Source organism: Eimeria acervulina, genomic scaffold (genome assembly GCF_000499425.1).
Source record: "Eimeria acervulina Houghton genomic scaffold, Eah_scaff340, whole genome shotgun sequence".
Classification (NCBI taxonomy): domain Eukaryota; phylum Apicomplexa; class Conoidasida; order Eucoccidiorida; family Eimeriidae; genus Eimeria; species Eimeria acervulina.
Window position 1 is genome coordinate 15,094 of NW_013549869.1, and position 18,740 is coordinate 33,833.

Sequence of the window (18,740 nt, forward strand, 5' to 3'; positions counted from 1 at the left end):
ATAATATATATATATATTTATAATATATATATATATATATATATAAATGATACTGTTAGTATAGATTAATATAAATTGTGCAGAGTGCGTATATTGCATGCATGCGATGTGCGTTTATCACAGGGATGTTTTCAGCCTTGCTAACTACTTATCTTCTGTAAAAATATATAATATATAATATATATATTATATATTATATAAATATATATATATATATATAATGTATAATGTATATAATATATATAGTATATATAATGTATACATATGTATACTTTATATATGTAAATTATATGTATATGCATAGATTGCATATGCATATCTTGTATGTATAGTGTTTCTATCTATCTGTCTGTCATACAATATAAATATATATATATATATATTATATATATATATATATATTTGTCAATGAATATACATCCGCAATCTTACGCAGCGACAAAAGCAGTTTGCTTTGAACGGGAGAGAGAAGGCCCCACAGGGGTAAAGGAGACAGTTGGTTGTATTAAGTTGAGGTGTACATACACCTGAGACTATAAGAGTTTGATTAAGATAAGGTGTATATAAATAGCGTCTCGGGCTTTGTCTCTCTTTCTGCTGCACTCAGAGACAGATCTAAGGGCAGATAGTAAAGGGAGGTAGAGCCTGTTTGCCCAGCTGTTGCTGCTGCTGCTGTTGTTGCTGCTATTGTTGCTGTTGCTGTTGCTGCAGCTGCTGTAAGCATATCGATGCGCAGGCCTAGGAGGCAGGTTGAGGCGTAGGTACTGCTGTAGCTGCTCTCTGTCTTTATTGACTCCTTTATTAAATAAATACAATTGAACAAAGACAAATAATAAACAGAAGTAGATGTGAAATAATATTAAAAAGATTGAATAGGTGAAGGTGTGGTTGCGCCGACAGCAACACCGCTAGCGCTCTGTTTCATAGAGGCTTAAAGCAGCATTTTTGCATGTATGTGCATATAAAAACAAATAATATAATAATATTATTTATATATTTTAATTAAATTAAACAATTACTTCAAAGAATAGACAGAAGGAAGCCCCTAGGGACTACCCACTGGCCCTGCTCCTGAAACGCTGCCTGCTGCTGCTGCTGCTGTTGCTGCTGTTGCTGCTGCTGCTGCAGCAGCAGCAGAAGCTGATGAGGGATCGTTTGATAGAGGAAATAATGAATAATATTGTTTTGTACATTATAATTAATTATTATTTGTTTGTAAAACAAATAAATAAAAGAAAAAAACAAGAAAAACATACAACTCAAGACTGCTGCCGACTTCGGGCGTTCGGCTGCAGGCCGTCGAGCCCTCAGGCTCGAGGGCAGCAGCAGTAGCAGCAGCAGCAGCAGCAGCAGCTGCTGCAGCAGCAGCAGCAGCAGCAGGTTGTTTAATTCAGGTGTATGTACGCCTCAATAAACCCTCAACTCCCTTACTATTTGCCTCTAGCAGCAAACTGCAGCGCAGCAGGACAGAAAGGCTTCAGCCGCCATCGCTTCCGCGAATCTCGACGCTGCAGCAGCAGCAGCAGCAGCAGCAGCAGCAGCAGCAGCAACAGCAGCAACAGCAGCAGTTAGCTGTCTGTTTAAACTCATCAGCAACGCATGCGCTTCTCTTGTATCTCCTTCCTCAGCTGTAGCAGGCCTTTAAAAACAGATCTCCCTTCCTACCCCAGGCTCGAGAGTTTAGGGTTTAGGGTTTAGGGTTTAGGGTTTACGGTTTAGGGGCCCCCTCTCTTTTCAGTGCCTTAGGGGCCCCCAGGGGCCCCCAAAGGGCCCCTACTGTTTGGCTTCTGTGGCTAAGGAGGGCCCGGGGGCCCCCCACGAAGGGCCTCTCCCCGCTTCCCCTGAATAAGGGTTTAGGGTTTAGGGTTTAGGGTTTAGGGTTTAGATAGGAAGGCGGTGCAGATAACAAGGAATTCAGGTGTATAGGCACCTCCACATGGGTGCAGCGCTACTATTTAAAGACAGCTGAGGGTTTTTTGTAGAGGGCCCCCAGGGCCCCCCAATAGGAAGAGACTATGTCGTAAGTTTGTTTTTGTTTTGTTTGTCTCCTTCTAACTGTCTCCTTCTGTCTGTCTCCTTCTGTCTGTCTCCTTTTGTTTATATATTATCTGCCTCTGTTTCTTCTTCTGTCTCTCTGTCTCTGTCTATGTTTGCTTCTCGTTATATCTCTGTCTCTCTGTCTCTGTCTTTGTTTGTCTCTCCTTTCTTTGTTGCTGTCTCTGTCTTCGTCTCTCCCCCCCCTCTCTCGCTAGTATATATATATATATATATATATATGTATATATATATATATATTTCTGTTTCTGCTGATATATATATCTATATATATATATATATATATACATGTCCCTCTGTCTCTCTGTCTCTTCTTCTGTCTCTTTCTCTCTGTTTATTTTGTTTATTATGTTCTTAATATGATTATTTGTTGTCGATTTGTTTATAGTTTTTAATTCTTAATTTATTTGTTAATTTTTGTTTCTTTTATTCAGTTGCTTAGGAAAGAAGATCGGGGTGAAGCCCCCACACAAGAAGGTGTGTCACTGTTTTTCTGAGGGTTTAGGGTTTAGGGTTTAGGGTTTAGGGTTTAGGGTTACACAGGATACACCCCAACCAGGTGTCTCCACAAGAGTTTAGGGTTTAGGGTTTAGGAATACAACTGCAAAACTACGGGGCAGCAGCAACTGCTGCTGCTGCTACGGCTGCTGCTATTGCTGCTATGGTGGCTGCTATTACTGCTGCTACTGCTGCTGTTGATGATGATGCTGCTGCTGCTGCCGCCGCACGTAGTGTTCCTGCTGCTGCTACTGCTGCTATGGTGGCTGCTCTTGCTGCTATTGCTGCTGCTGTTGCTGCAGCTGCTGCGCTTACTCACTTTTAGGAAGAGCTGCGAATATAAATAAGTATATAAATATATATATATATATATATAAATATTATATATATATAAAGGGTTTGATAGTAGTATCAGCAGATTGCTCTTTATAGAGATGCTGTTCTTATGAAGAGCCCCTCTTCTCTTTCTTATGTGTCTCCTTCTGTCTCCTCCAGGAGGCCCCTAAAGATGCAGATAAAGATAAAGAGACAAAGAAAGCCCCTAAAGAAGGAGACAAAGATAAAGAGGTAGAAGGGGCCCCTAAGGATGCAGAAAAAGATAAAGAGACAAAGGAGACGCCTAAGGATGAAGAGAAGGAGAAGGAGACAGACGGGGCCCCCAAAGAAGGAGATAAAGACAAGGAGACAGAGGGGGCCCCTAAAGAAGGAGACAAAGATAAAGAGGTAGAGGGGGGCCCTAAAGATGCAGAGAAAGATAAGGAGACAAAGGAGACCCCCAAGGATGCAGAAAAAGATAAAGAGACAAAGGAGGCCCCTAAGGATGAAGAGAAGGAGAAGGAGACAGAGGGGGCCCCTAAAGAAGGAGACAAAGATAAGAAGAGTGAGGGGGCCTCTAAAGATGCAGAGAAAGATAAAGAGACAAAGGAGGCCCCCAAGGATGAAGAAAAAGATAAAGAGACAAAGGAGACCCCCAAAGACGGAGATAAAGATAAAGAAACAGAGGGGGCCCCTAAAGATGCAGAGAAAGATAAGGAGACAAAGGAGGCCCCTAAGGATGAAGAGAAGGAGAAGGAGACAGAGGGGGCCCCTAAAGATGTAAAGAAACAGAAGAGTGGAGGGGCCCCTAAAGAAGGAGACAAGGAGAAGGAGAAGGAGAAGGAGACAAAGGGGGCCCCCAAGGATGGGGAGAAGGATAAAGAGACAAAGGGGGCCCCTAAAGATGCAGAGAAGGAGAAGGAGACAGGGGAGGCCCCTAAGAAAGAAGAGAAGGAGAAGGAAACAAAGGAGGCCCCTAAAGAAGAAGAGAAGGAGAAGGAGACAGGGGGGCCCCCTTCTGAAGCATCAGAAGCAGCAAAACGAGCAGCATCACCAGCAGCAGAGGCTTTTGAGGCCCTGCGGCGTGAGGTGTCAGGGCTTAGGCATGAGAAGGAAGCTCTAGAGAAGAGAGTAGAGACAGCAGAGAAGAGAGCAGCAGACTTTGAAGAACAACTAGGGCGTCTCCCTTCAGAGACACGGAGGGCCCTTCAAAGAGGGGAGACACTTCGCTCTGAGGGGCGTCGGGGGGCCCCTAATGATCGCTCAAAGGGGGGCCCCCGTAGCAGCAAAGAAGGAGACAAAAAACAAAAGGAAGAGCCCCCCAAACAAACCGATAAAAAAGTGTCTCCTTTAATTAAAGATGAAAGCCAGCACAGTCAGACAGAAGAACTAGAAAAAGAAGAAAAGCAATCTAGGAGTCAGGAAGAGGAGGGCCCCCAGGACGAGGGGGGCCCCCAGGAGGATGAGGGGGGCCCCCAGGAGGAAGAGGGGGGCCCCCAGGAGGAAGAGGGGGGCCCCCAGGAAGAGACAGAGAGCAGAAACGAAAAGGAGACACCTGATAAGATAGAGAAGAGAGGCAGCAATGCCTCTGGTGCGGGCCTCAAGGTAAAGGGGGGCTCCCAAGAGAGAGAGGAGACAGCTCGAGAGCAGCAAGAAGAGACAGAAGCAAAGAAGGAGAAGCAGGGGCCCCTGATGCAGCTGCTGAAGAGGCTCAGCCGCTCACGTACACCGAAGCAGCCTCCAGAGGAGGAGACACAAAGGAGACAGACAATGCCCTCTGTGCAGCCAGAGGCCCCCAGCGAAGACAAGGAGACACTACAAGCTCTTATCAACCGCCTCAGCTTGGAGACAAAAGAAGCAAAAGAAAAGAGACAGCAACTAGCACGAAGAGTACTCTCAACCTTAGTTGCTGCTGCTGTTGCTGCTGCTGCTGCTGCTGTCTTCCTGCTGTTGCATAGCTTTCCTGCTGCTGTTGCTGTGTCTTCCCGTTACTGCTGCTGTCCTTGCGGCTGCTGCTGCTGCTGTTGCTGTTGCTGTTGCTTTGCTTTGCGCTGCCAGCCCGTTACGTGTGTTTGTGCTATTTGTTTCTTGTCTATTGAGGTGTATATACACCCATATCTTTGTTTGCTGATTATACTGGGGTGTATATACACCTGGGGTGTATGCACAGGTACACGAGGCGATGATGAAGGCCTCAATTCGCTTAGATAAATTGGAGACCACGTATGCGCTGGCGTACAAAGAGGTGCGCCGGGGAAACAGCTAAAGGAGACAGACAAAAGGAGACAAAAGGAGACAAAAGGAGACACTAAAGGAGACAGTATAGAGACAAAGAGACAGCGTAGAGACAAAAGGAGACAGAAGGAGACAGCATAGAGACAAAAGGAGACATTAAATAGATAAAAAGAAACAGAGTAGAGACAAAAAGAGACACAAAACGAAGCCACGGAGACAGCAAGGCCACGAGGGAGACACCAAAAAGTTGAGGAGACACCTGGAGAAGAATTTAAGGAGGCCTAACTTGATAAAAAGCAGCATTTCGTGTGTCTGCTGCTGCTGCTGTTGTTGTTGTTGCTGCTGCTGCTGTTGTTGCTGCTGCTGTTGCTGCTGCTGTTGCTGCTGCTGCAGGTGGAAGCAAACAACCGCAAGGCGCAACGGGCTCGTCTGGCTTACTATGGCAGGGTGCGTTTGCTGCTGCAGCAGCAAGAAGGAGACAATTAAATTTAACAATAATATAATCATAATAATAAGACAATCTCTTCTTCATCTCATCTGCTCCCCTCCGGAAGAGACAGAGACAGAGACAGCCCCAGCAGGCAAACGATATACGTGCTACACTCAATGGTGCTGCTGTTCTTCTTGCTGTCATTGCTGCTGCTGCTGCTGCTGCTGCTATTGCTGTTGCTGCTGTTCTTGTTGTGGGGTGAGCAGTCTAAAGACCTACAGATGCGCATTGCCGCCCTCCTAGACAAAGTATATGATATGGAGACAACGCCCCCACTCCCGTAAGCAAAGCCCCATGAATGCATGCATGCATGCATGCATGCATGCATGCATACATGCACGCATGCACAATATATGTAGGCATGCATGAATGCATGCATAGGTATGCATACGTTCATCCATAGGTACAGATATGCATGCATGCACATTATACAGATGCATGGATGCACGCATGCATGTACAGACGCATGCTTATAACGGTGCATGCATGCATGCATGCAGGCAGTGTTGGGGGTGCATATTTGCTGTTGCTTGGGTTTGTGTGTGGGGCCTGAGGAGTAAGGAGATGAAGGAGACTGCAGTTCTACTGAGTTTGATAATTAGTTGTTTATCATCAGTAGTATTTCTTTGTCTGTTTCGTTCGTCTCTGTCTCCTTCTGCTGCTCCTGCGTAAGCAGAGAAGAAGTGTCTCCTTTCTAAATGGTGCAGCTTATTTGTCGCCTTTCATGTTTAATAAAAAACGGGCAGGAGACAGTTGAAGGTTTAGGGTATAGGCTCTAGTGTTTAGGATTCAGGGTTTAGGGTTTAGGGTTTAGGTTTTAGGGTTTGTTGTGTGCCTCCTTTAGGCCCAAGCCTATTCGGAAGCCACCGCCTCGTCCTTCTGCAGCTGTTGCTGCATGCAGCGAGGCGGAGGAAGGAGACACTTCTGGGGTGTATGTACACCCCAACACGCAGCAGCCTTCTCCTTGCGTCTTCGTAGCACTACCAGAGACAGCAGAAAAGGGCTTGAGCACTCTTCCTCGCGAGCAGCAGACAGTGTGGATACCTATGCAGCTATCAGACGGAGCCTCTCCTGCTGCTGCTGCTGCTGCTGCTGAACCAGCAGCAGCAGCAGCAGGAAGAAGACAAACTGTGGCCTTGCCTTGGTGTATTTTTAATGAGGCATCCACGCAAAAAGCAGCAGCAAAGGCGGGGGGGGAGACAGAAAGGAGACATACAGTGATGGTACCTGCTTATGTCTTTAATGATGTTGCAGCAGCAAATGCTTACGAGAGACAGTGTGCTGCTGCTGAGAGGAGACAGACAGCAGCTCTTCCTGAGAAGATCTCTAAAGAGGAGACAGCAGAAAAGCAGCAACCATCTGCTGCAGCAGCAGAAAGGAGACAATCTGCTGTCTCTCTTCCGTCTTTTCTCTTTAGGGGGTCTTCTAATGCAGACACCCCAACGCATGCAGCCCCAAATAATGAACAGCAATTACCTCGTCGCGAGTCTTCGGTCCCCTTCCCCTTTAGTCTCTTCACCAGCTTCCATAGCTTCAACTCAGACACTAACCAGCAGCAGCAGCAGCAGCAGCAGCAGCAGCAGCAGCAGCAACTTAAAGATGGCCCTTCTGTCGAAGACGCGCATCACGAGCTGCGCAATGTCCCGCCTATAGAGGCCCCCACATCTGAAGGAGAAGAAGAAGAAGAAGATAACAAAAAAGGAGACAATAAAGGAGACAGTAAAGAAGAAGACAATAAAGGAGACAGTAAAGAAGGAGACAACAAAGGAGACAGTAAAGAAGAAGACAATAAAGGAGACAGTAAAGAAGAAGAAGACGAAGAAGAAGAAAAAGATATATTCCCACCCCCAGGTGAAGCCCCCTCACCTGAGGCCCGTGATGTCTTTATAAACAGCAGCAGCAGCAGCAGCAGCAGAAGCGCCAGCCGTCTCTCTCAGTCTTCACCCCCTCCTCAGCTAAACAAAGCAGCGAGTAAGAGACATCATACACCTCTCTAGCCCCAAAGCAACCCCAAGCCACACTCCAGCACGTTGCTGCATGCATGCACGCATGCATGCATGCATGCAAGCAGACAGCTCTATCCATGCATGCATGTTGCTGCATGCATGCATGCATGCATGCATGCATGCAAGCAGACAGCTCTATGCATGCATGAGATATCCTCTTGCAGCTTTCTGATCATCTAAAGCCTTGGATTCGCATTACTTTATGCATATTGCCGTTGCTGCTGCTGCTGTTGCTGCTGTTGCTGCTGCTGCTGTTGCTGCTGTTGTTGTTTGTTGTAGGGAGCGCTAGCCAAGGGCTAGAGAAGTCTTCTACCTCTAATGAGGAGACATTTATAAGGGCCCCTTGCTGCGGGCGTTCGTGTATAAAGAGCGATGTGAGGCCCTTTAAGAAATGCGGTTGTTTAGTTTGTAGACAGTGTCTCCGAACAGCAGCAATGCAATCTCGTGTGCATATAAGCAACTACGTGGGATCCGATCCCGCTACAGGGGCCCCCATATGGCGTGTACGTTGCCCTACTTGTGGGGTCCCTGCTACTCTTACTGCAACCCAACTCCGCACAGCCTCTATTAAGCGCAGCGCCCCGTAGACAATAATACTGTACTGTCTCTTCTTACCCCTCTATACACTCTATATTCTCCGACCAAATGCTCTCCTGTCTCCTCTGTCTCCTTCTAAAGGCGAGCCTATTGTCTCCTTTTAAAAGAAGGAGCAGGCGGGGCTAGAGGCCCCCTATCAACACTGCCTCCTTTTAGGGGGGCCCCTATCAACACTGTCTCCTTTTAGGGGGGCATCCTATCAAACTGTCTCCTTTTAGGGGGGACCCCCTCTCAGCAGGGCCCCCTTTCTAAGGGGTTGGGGGTCAAGCGTCTTGTCTCTGCTGTCTCCTTCTAACTGGGGGCCCCTCTCAACACTGTCTAACTTTAATAAGGGAAGGGTCTTTACTAAGCAGGCCGTCTTCTAATGGCTGTATCCTTTAGGGGGCCCTCCTCTTAGAAGTGTCTCCTTTTAGGGGGCCGTACACTCAGCAGTGTCTCCTTACAGGGGTTAGGGGTCTAGCCTCCTTTTTGCGCTGTCTCCTTAGAGGGGGGGCCCCCTAGCACCACTCACTGTCTCCTTTTAGGGGGGCCCCCCTCTCAAAGACAGAGACAGAGATATAGACGGAGAAAAACAGACAGAGATAGAGAGATATAAAAAGAAGAGTGCAGCATTAATAGGGGGAGGGCCTTTATTAAGCAGGCCTTCTTTTAATGACTGTCTCCTTTAGGGGGCCCTCTTAAAGGAGACAGTCATTGAAAGACACAAAGAAAGGCAGGGACAGATACAAGCAGAGCCGGAGACCCCACACTCTTCTTTCTTTCCTGCTGCGCATACACCTCAAATCCACTTCTGCAGCTGCACCAGCAGCAACAGCAGCAGCAGCAGCAGCAAGCTGCCTGGCACGTAGGGATGTGTCCTCCGACAGAGGTATATCTTTGTAGAGTCATCTATATGTGTAGTAAGTGTCTCTTACAGAAGAAGCAGCTATTTGCTGCAGCTGTCTCCTTTGTTTCTGCATGCAGCTGCTGCGTTTGGTTGATGTTTTAAAGCTTTGTTTGTCTGTGTGTGGGGTTTCTCTTGTAGCAGTAGTATGCCGTGTGTACAGTTGCTGCTGCAGGGCTCATCGGGTGTCTCCTTCTTCTCAAGAATTTAAACTGTCTCCTCTCACCCTTTTCATGGGTGCTGTCTCTCTAGTATAAAGACCTATTCCTTTGCTGTTTCTTTGTTTTGCTGGGGTGTATGCACAGCCTTCTGTCGGTGTCGTTATCGTTAGTGGCTTTAACTGATGAATTTAAACGCAAAGAGAGAGAAATACAGCTAAAGTGAGAGCAACGAGTGTTGCTATCACGCAGCAGCAGCAAGCTGCAGCAGCAGAAGCAGCAGCACCAGCAGCTAGCTGTACCCGTTCTCTGTGGAGCGACCGTATCAAGCCCAGGGGGCTAACTCCTCAAGGAGCTGCTTGTCGCAGGGGTTTGCTTACAAGCCCTGAGTACTTAGAGGCGATCCCGATCCGGATCCCGATCCCGATCCTCCTTCTATCGATGTGGGGTGTAGGTGAAAGCCCCCGGCGCGGCTGTAGTCATCATGGGGGCCCCCAGTGCAGCTGTCTGTACACCAGGAGGATCAGAGGCCCCTTATAGTTGCTTGTTTTGAATAATAACAATAATACGTAGCACAGAAAGGGTAGAAGAAATCATCCCCGAAGGTCGTGTGCTGAGAACACGGGGAGGGTGCTTGGGGTGTCTAGGGAGGTAGCTGGATGATGAGGTGTAAATATATTAGAGTTAAAGTTTGTGTTTAAAAAAGAAAAATAGTGTATTTAATATATAATAATTAAATTTATTTAAATATTTAAGCTGCATATACACCCGAAGACCCCACTGATGTCATCAAGCTACCCCCCTCTCTGGTCTGGTGCGGTGCGGTGCTGCAGCTCTAAGCAGCAGTTTGTCTTTCTTCAGATTCATGCTGCTTCTGGGGGTAAGAATAGGGTTTTTTATGCGATTAAATGCAAAAATAAATGATTATTTTTCTTTCTTTATCATTGTTATACCTTTAATGCTGCTGTGAGGCCCCTCTTCTCTTTATCTTGTCTGCTAGCTAGTTGAGTCTTCGCTAGGCAGGCACAGAGGAGTGGGGTGTCTTCTTTGTCTTTGTTTGGGCTTATCCTTTTTTTTATTATGCTCTGAAAGCTTTATTAGAGGTATATATACGTAATTAACCTCTTTAAAACCTTCAGATGGACAAAAATAAAGCAAGACAGTCTGCAGCGCTGTAGCTAGTACTGCTGACGCAGCGGCGAAGACATAGGTGTGAGCAGCAGCTGCTTCTCTTAAGGAGCAACTCTTTTTTCTTTTGGGGTGTATCTACTGTTATGAACTCATGAATTAGGCTTTTTAAAAGGCTTTGTTCAAATATAGCATTTTGTTTTATTCGAGCAGCAACAGCAGCAGCACAGACTTCTTCTTTGCTGCTGCTGCTGTTGCTGCTGCTATCACCCCACTATCGAAACGTCGGAGCAGCAGCAGCTTATTCATATTCTTTATATCTTGTTAAATAAGCTTTATCTTTCTTCTTTGGGCTTTACCTCTTCTTTTTATTTTGCTTCTCAATAAAGAGCAGCAGCTTTACAGCTAAACGTCTGCAGCAGGGCAATATATATCGAGGTTCTTAGGAGGAGATTGCTGTGCGAGCGTCTCCTCTCTCTCGGGTGTATGTACACCGCAGATAGGCCCACTACTACATGCATCATATGCTGCAGCACAAGCAGCAGCATCAGCAGCAGCAGCAGCAGCAGCATAAGCAGCAGCAGCATAAGCAGCAGCAGCATAAGCAGCAGCAGCAGCAACAGCTTTTATCAGCAGCAATCTATAGCTGGTATCTGTTCATCGTCGATGACGCATATTGTTCGCGTTAATTGATGATAATAAACAAAAATATAAAGATATAAATCTTCTTCTTTATCCTACAGGACAGACAAAGTAGAGAACCCCTCATTGAAACAAACAGAAAAACAAATATAATAATACGTATATATACGTATACGTATATATACATATATATAAATATATATATTTATATAAATATATATTTATATTTATATTTATATATCTTTTCAAAGAGACACCATGGCTTGTGCTTCACTTCTTACAGACGACAATATTCTGCGCTTTAGGACAAAGGCTTGCCTACGCCTGGTGCAGGGATCATGCAGCTTCGGAGACGAGTAAGTCGAGGGTTTAGGGTTTAGGGTTTAGGGTTTAGGGTTTAGGGTTTAGGGTTTAGGGTTTAGGGTTGTATCTTTGTTGTGTGTATAGTTGTATATATATATATATATATATATATTTGTATATATATAATATATTGTTTATATTGTTTAGATTGCGTATATTATTTGTTATTTATAATCTGAATTATTTGTTGTTTATTGTTTGTATTATTTAGTGTTTGTTTGCACTTCTTATTTTTTATTTTAATAAATAATGGACAGAACTGAGACTAAGAAGTATTATCTGAGGTGTATATTGTTAGAGAGTATATAATTATTTATTTGTTTTTCTTAGTTATGTTTGTCTTAGTGTTTATTATATTGCTTCTGTTGCTTATCCATATTGTTTGTTGTTTATTATAAACTGTCTGTTGATATTGATATATTATGTCTTACGTTTTATTTACATTATTTGTTGTTTATATTTTATTTTGTTTAACTTGTCTATATTTTATGTCTTATGCATGCTTTTTGTCGTTTATATTTTTTGTTTTGTTTATATTTATTATTTTAATAGGGTTTTATAATCATTAGTAGTAAACAAACAAACTTAAATAATATCTGATGCATAACAACATGAGTTATATATACATATATATATATATATATATATATATATATATATATAAATTTTATTGAGATATAATTGGGGTGTATGTTCAGCCGATGTGTATGCATAAAAACATGCTTTATATATATATATATATATATATATATATATATATATGTGTGTATTTTGATATGATATAATTGGGGTGTATGTACAGCCGATGTCAGTACTCTCACAGCCAAGTGTGGACTCGAAGATCTCCTTATTATGCACCTCCGGGGTCTCGAGTAGATAGACAAGAGTTAGGTCAGAGACAGCAGCCTCTTCTTCGCTATTTACCTGTTCTTTGTCAAAATCTGCAAATAGAAGATGGAAGGTTAATTAAAGTTAAATGTCCTAGAGGCGTCAACTGTCCCTTCTCACACTCTCCTGAAGAGATTGCTTATCATCCCCTCGTCTATAAGGTCAGCCACATGTATTTTATAGCTTCAAGATGCTGCTGCTCCTGCTGCTACTACTGCTGATGCTTATGCTGCTACTCCTGCTGCTACTGATGCTGATGCTGATGTTTTGATGCTGATGCTGATGCTGATGTTTTGATGCTGCTACTGATGCTGATGCTGATGTTGTGATGCTGATGTTGTGATGCTGATGTTGTGATGCTGATGCTGATGTTGTGATGCTGATGTTGTGATGCTGATGCTACTGATGCTGATGCTGATGCTGATGCTGGTGCTGCTGATGATGATGATGATGCTGGTGCTGCTGATGATGATGATGATAATTGTGATGATAATTGTGATGATAATTGTGATGATGATGCTGATGCTGCTGTAGCGGCACCAGTTGAAGCAACAGCAGGAGCAGCAATAGAAGCAGCAGTAGCAACAGCAGTAGAAGCAGCAGTAGCAGCAGAACCAGCAGCAGCAACAGCAGCAGCAGAAGTGGTAGTAGCAACAGCAGCAGTAGCAGCAGCAGCAGTAGTAGCAGCAATGGTAGTAGCAGCAAGAGCAGCAACAAGAGAAGAAGCAAGAGAAGCACAAGCGCAACCATTCTTAAGAGCGGAGATAAAACGAAGACGAGAAATGAAGCGAGTTATTAATTAAATGTTTTTATTGATAGATACAATTAAAATCTGCAATTAATAACATGCAGCTCAAACTCTCTACCTTTGCTCGGATCTTCGACTCCTCCTCTTATACTGCCTTCCAGTCCCTGGCTATCCTCTGCATGCATGCATGCATGCATGCATGCATGCATGCATGCAAGGGCTTTGTTTTTGTTTGCGGTGTCTCGCTGTTGCCGATGCTTTTTTATATTGGGGTTTCTCTATCCCTGCCTCTGGCTCTCTCTTTCTTTCTCGCTTTATTTATTTGTTTGTATGTTCGTACTTGTTTTTTATTTGTTTGCATGTCTATGCATGCATGCGTATTTGCTCGTTTATATTTGTTTATCTCTGTGCTTACTACTCGCTGTAGACAGAGCCTTGTGAGGTCTTTGCTTGTATCTCTCTCTATCTCCTTTGGTATCTGTCTGTCTTTGTCTTCTTTTTATCTGTCTCCTTTTAACTGTCTGCTGTCGACTGTCCCCTTTCGACTGTCTCCTTTTAACTGTCTCCTTTTACCTGTCTCCTTTTAATGCGTCTCCTCTAGAAGGGGCCCTCTAGGGCCTCTTGCTTCTATCAGCGTATCTCCTGCTATCTACCTGTCTGTATCTGTCTCCGTTTAACTCTCTCCTTTTAACCGTCTCTCTTTAACTGTCTCCTTTTAGCTGTCTCTTTTTAACTGTCTCCTTTTCACCGTCTCCTTTTCACCGTCTCCTTTTGACCGTCTCCTTTTAACCGTCTCCTTTTAACTGTCTTTAACCGTCTCCTTTGGGCGGAGCCCTGTAAGGCTTCTTGCCTTAATCTATATCCTCTGATCAATCTGCTTCTATCTACCTCCTTTTCAGTGTCTCCTTTTAAGTGTCTCCTTTTAAGTGTCTCCTTTTAAGCGTCTCCTTTTAAGTGTCTCCTTTTAATGTGTCTCCTTTAGACGGAGCCCTGTAAGGCGTTTGCTCAGCGGGCCTGTCGAATGTACTACTGCTGGAAGAGCCACGGTGAAAAAGAGAGGAGACAGTGCGCAAGACATGTCTCTCTTGGGGTTGTACGGGGGTTAAACGGTAAGATAGATATAAAAGAAATACAATCAAAGACAGATCTAGATATAGAGACGAGAAGAGACGGATAGAGACAGAGGGACAGGCAGAGAGAGACAGACGGAGACAGAGAGACAGAGAGAGAGAGAGACGGATAGAGACAGAGAGACAGAGAGAGAGAGAGAGCAGCAGCAGCAGCAGAGGCAGAGGCAGAGGGAAGAGCATAAACAGAGCACTTAAGCAAACGGTAGTAGGAGGTGTTGAAGGAGACAGACAAAAGGAGACACCGCTACGAGATGGAGTGTACAGACAGGAAGCCCCACATAGAGCGTGCATGCAGGTCCCCGTGAATGCATCTCTCCAGCCCCGTGGATGCACACATGCATGCGTTTACGCACCTGCCTGCATGCACGCATGCATTTGCATGCATTTGCATGCATGCATGCCCAATCACACCATGCATGCATGCATGCATGCATGCATCTGTCTCTTTGCATGCATGCATGCATGCTTCTGTCTGTTTTTTGTTGTGTGTGTGTACACCAGTGCCTGTGAATTACCCTGGAGTGAGTTTGGTGGAGTTGCTTCCAAACAAAAACGGCCGCAGAAGGAGACAGCGTCTCCCTTTAGCGAGTGCTTCAGGGGCTCTGGAGGGGGCTGGGGGAGGGACAGCAGGAGCATCAGCAGCAGCGGCATCCGCAGCAGCAGCAGCAGCAGCAGCAGCAGCAGCAGCAGGTGGGGGGAACAGCAGCAACCCAACACCTCCTGATGATGTCGGGCTGCTGCTGCAGCGCGTTGTGAGGCGCCTTGCAGAAAGGGGGCCGACTCCTGCTGCTGAGCAGGGCCCCACACCCTCGCTTGTGGGGCTAGAGGCTTTGTGGGGACCCGAAGGCAGCAGCAACAGCAGCAGCAGCAGCAGCAGCAGGGGGCCCCCCTTGGCTGCAGAGAACCTTGGGTTGCTGTACGGGGGGCTGCTGCACTTGGCAGAGGCGCAGCGAGAGCGAGCAGCAGCAACAGCAGTCTCTCAGGAGCCCCGGGGCGGCCTTAAGCGCAACAGCAGCAGCAGCAGCAAGCTGTCTCCTTCGCAGACAAAGAGAGAGAGAGAGACAGCAGATATTTTCTTGAGGCCGGGCCTCCTCGTCCCTACAGACAGCGCACTGGAGCAGATACCTCTAAGGCGATCCCTACAGGGTTTTGCCCCCACCAAGCAGCAGCAAGTGCAGCAGCAAGTGCAGCAGCAAGTGCTTCAGGGAGAGTGTGGGGATGCCTGCTGGGGTCCAGTTGGGGGCTCTGCTGCTGCTGCAGCAGCAGCAGCTGCTGCTGCTGCTGCTTGCTGCGGAGACACCCCATTCGTTCCCTTGGGGGCCCCTCTTTCTGCCTCCTGCAACGTAGATTATGAAGCGTTTCTGTCTACAGGAGGGGGCCCCCAAGAGGAATTGTTTAGGGCAGCCGACGCAAGCAGAGAGAGACAGCCAGCAACAGGAGACAGACAGCTGGAAGACGAGAGACAGCTGGGGGGCCCCCTTGCTGCTGATGCATGCGTAGAGCAAGTGGGAGGGGCCCTCTGGGGAGCGAGTAGCGATCTGTGGGGCCCCAGCTGCATGCAGCAGGTACAGGGCAAAGGAGACGAAGAGACAGGAAGCCCTAAGGCCTCCTCCTGGGGTAACACAGGCAGCAGCAACCAAGGAAATGCAGCAGCAGCTGCTGCAGCTGCAGCAGCAGCAGCTATCAGCCTCTCCCTTAACTCTGGGCCTTCCCTCGTACCCACACCGGAACTACACAGCACTCCCTGGGAGAGAGTATGCGACTATAGACAGTAGAACGATTCGCATGCAAATGCTGCTGCTGCTGCTGTTCCTGCTGCTGCTGCTGCTGCTGTTGGCACTGCTGGTGCTGCTGGTGTTGCCGCTGCTGCTGCTGCGGAGGCTTTTGATATTACTGCTAATGATGATGCTGCTGCTGCTGAAGCAGGCCAAGCATCTGCATCAGTTGGTGCTGCTGCTGCTGCTGCTGCTGCTGCTGCTCCTGCTTCTGTCTGCTGTTGACCTGCTATGTATTGTCTTTATGATTGTGTTTCTGTTTTCGTTTTCAGGTTGCTGCTCTTGGTGAGTGTGGCGTGAAGGGAAGCTTTTTGGAGGGTGATAGCAGCAGCAGCAGCAGCAGCGGGGGCAGCAGCACGAGCAGCAGCAACATCAGCAGCAGCAGGAACAGCAGACATGGGCGCCGTGCAGAAGAAGAAGGGGGTAGTGTTGCTTCTACTTGTTTTTCTATGGATTTCACCTTGGGTAGCAGCACGATCTCTTCTGCTGTTCCTGGGGACACAGAGCAGCAGCTGTCTCCTCCCGCTGCACATGCCTTTGTGAGGTTTGCTGCAGACGACGATGACCCACTAGCAGCAGCAGCAGCAAAGGGAGAAGGGGAAGACGAGGAGGTCTCCCCTGATGGCGTTGGCGGGGGGCCGTGGAGATCTGCAGCTGCAGCTGCAGCAGCAGCTGCTGCTGCTGCTGCTGCGGTGCAGTCTTGGCAGGAGGTGCGCAGCCCGGAGCGAGGTGACAGCGAGGGTCAGGAGACAGCCGCAGCAGCAGCTGCTGCAACTGAGGAGCGCTGGGAGGGAGAGGAAGAGAGCACGCTGCTACCTATGCCTGAGCTGCAGGGGCTTGGCTACGGAGACAGCGGAGTAGAAGGAGACAGTGAAGAGAGTAAGCGGTGGGTCTCTTGTCTAATGTCTCTCTTGAAACTCGTACAGGATCAGGAGGGGCCAGGGATAGAAGAAGCAGCTAACAGACGAACCGAAGAAGAGACAGAGAAGAGACAACCACCTGCAGAACAGCAGTCCCCTCTAGAGGTTAAAGAAGAGCAGCTGTCTCCTCAGCCTGAGGAGACAGAAACTCAAGGGTGTGCTTCATCATCAGCACATCTACCTACGCGTGTAGGCCTTCATTGGCTGGCTGTCTAGATACCCTAGACTCGCTGATGCTGCTGCTGCTCCTGAAGTGGCGCCTTCGCAGTGAGGAAGGGGGAAGAGACACAGAAGAGACAACAGAGTCAAGCAGAAGATAGATGGTGCTCAGCAGCAGAGAGACACGGAGGAGACAGGAGCTCCTCCTACCGCAGGGGGGCACCTCGGGTAATGACTGCTGCAGCATCTGCTGCAGCAGTTGCTGCTGCAGCAGCAAACAGCAGCAGCAAAAGTGCTGCTGGAGGATATGTAATACACCACAGGCTGCGCATGCATCCACATGCATTATGTGCAACAACAAGTCTTGGGGCTTGATGTAGCAGCAGCCTGTTTTTTCTTGTTTCTTGCATGCACAGCAAGAGACAGTGCGTGCAGCGCAGCCAGACGCAGGAGACAATTAAGGGAGGACACTCTTCCTCTGTCTGCGGCAGCTGCTGCAGCAGCAGCAAGAAGCGAGGGGCCCCTCACTCGGTTGCTGCTGTGCCTCTCGGGAGCGCTGCTGCTCTTACCACTGTATGATGCAGCAGCAGCAGGTCCTGCAGCGGTCCGACCTGCAGCGGTTGCTGCTGCAGCAGGTGCTGTTGCTGCTGCAGGTGCAGCAGCTTCTGCAGATGCTGCTGCTGCTGCTGTTGCTGCTGCAATATAAGAAGAGCCGGGACGAAGACGGAGATGATGCGGCATTCAATAGTTGGCTCAGCAGCTTTGAGTGAAAGGGCTGGTAACTGCGCTGTTGGTTCAAGTGCTAAACCCTAAACCCTAAACCCTAAACTTTAAAGGGTGGGTAATAGGGGAGGGGACAGGTGGGAGAGGAGAGATAGAAGCCTCTCTATGAATGCAGCACAATGTGGGTTTAAGTGTTTCTTCTTTTGGGGTTTATATAGCAGGTGTTGATTATGTTTATAGGGCTTTATTATGAGGGGCACATGCCGCTGCTGCTGCTGCGGCTGCTGCTGCTGGTCCTTTATCGCCACCTGTCTCCTCAGCGGCTGGGAAACCCCCAAAAAGCCGCTGTCTCCCTTTCCTTTCTGCAGCAGCAGAGCAGCAGCATCGTGCCTTTGCTGCTGCTGCATGCATGCATGCATGCATGCATGCAGCTGGTTGTCTTTGGGAATGAAGGCGGCGGCTGTCTGTGCGTACAGCCGGTAGAGGGAAAGGGCAGGCCCTTTAAAATGCAGGAGTTATATAATAATATTCACGCCAGGAGATAATAAAAGGAAAGGAGTATTAAGAGCTGCGTATACACCCCAAAGGGGGAGGAGCTGAAGACAACAACAGCCCCGCGCAGGAGTCTGCTGCTGCGTGTTGTTGAATTTACTGTATATTACTTTTCTCAGTCTTTTTTTTGCTGCTGCAGCAAAGGGAGTAGATGTCTCTGTATGGGGCTTCTACAGCCTCTAGCGCTAGCTAGAGGCGACGCTGCCTGCACGCATGCATATCATAATGATGCTTCTGTTATATATAAATAAATATCTCCTTTCTTCCTTTCTTTCTTTTCCTTAATGTAAACAGCGGCAAGTTGGAGTGCTGCAGTGCACGTGCACTCTTTTGGTTTTACATTATAAGCAAGTGAATATATATATATATATATACACAAATATAAATATACATACACGCCAGCATATATATATATATATATATATATATATATTTACATGCATGCATAACGTGCCTTTGTGTTTCTTTGCGATTG

At 47.1% G+C, this 18,740-nt stretch overlaps 2 protein-coding genes across 2 annotated transcripts; both read left to right on the plus strand.

The window, feature by feature from the left end:
* Positions 1 to 2,015: 2,015 nt before the first annotated feature.
* EAH_00033880 (dual-specificity phosphatase, catalytic domain-containing protein, putative) lies at positions 2,016 to 7,590 on the plus strand (the record flags this gene model as incomplete). Its single annotated transcript, XM_013395843.1, has 7 exons — positions 2,016 to 2,020; positions 2,490 to 2,532; positions 3,049 to 4,758; positions 5,039 to 5,113; positions 5,497 to 5,550; positions 5,800 to 5,873; positions 6,438 to 7,590. The coding sequence occupies 7 exons, from the start codon at positions 2,016 to 2,018 to the stop codon at positions 7,588 to 7,590; spliced, it is 3,114 nt and encodes a 1,037-aa protein (XP_013251297.1).
* Positions 7,591 to 14,027: 6,437 nt separating this feature from the next.
* On the plus strand, positions 14,028 to 17,047 carry EAH_00033890 (zinc finger (CCCH type) protein, putative; the record flags this gene model as incomplete). Its single annotated transcript, XM_013395844.1, has 3 exons — positions 14,028 to 14,115; positions 14,638 to 15,890; positions 16,184 to 17,047. The coding sequence occupies 3 exons, from the start codon at positions 14,028 to 14,030 to the stop codon at positions 17,045 to 17,047; spliced, it is 2,205 nt and encodes a 734-aa protein (XP_013251298.1).
* Positions 17,048 to 18,740: the final 1,693 nt, after the last annotated feature.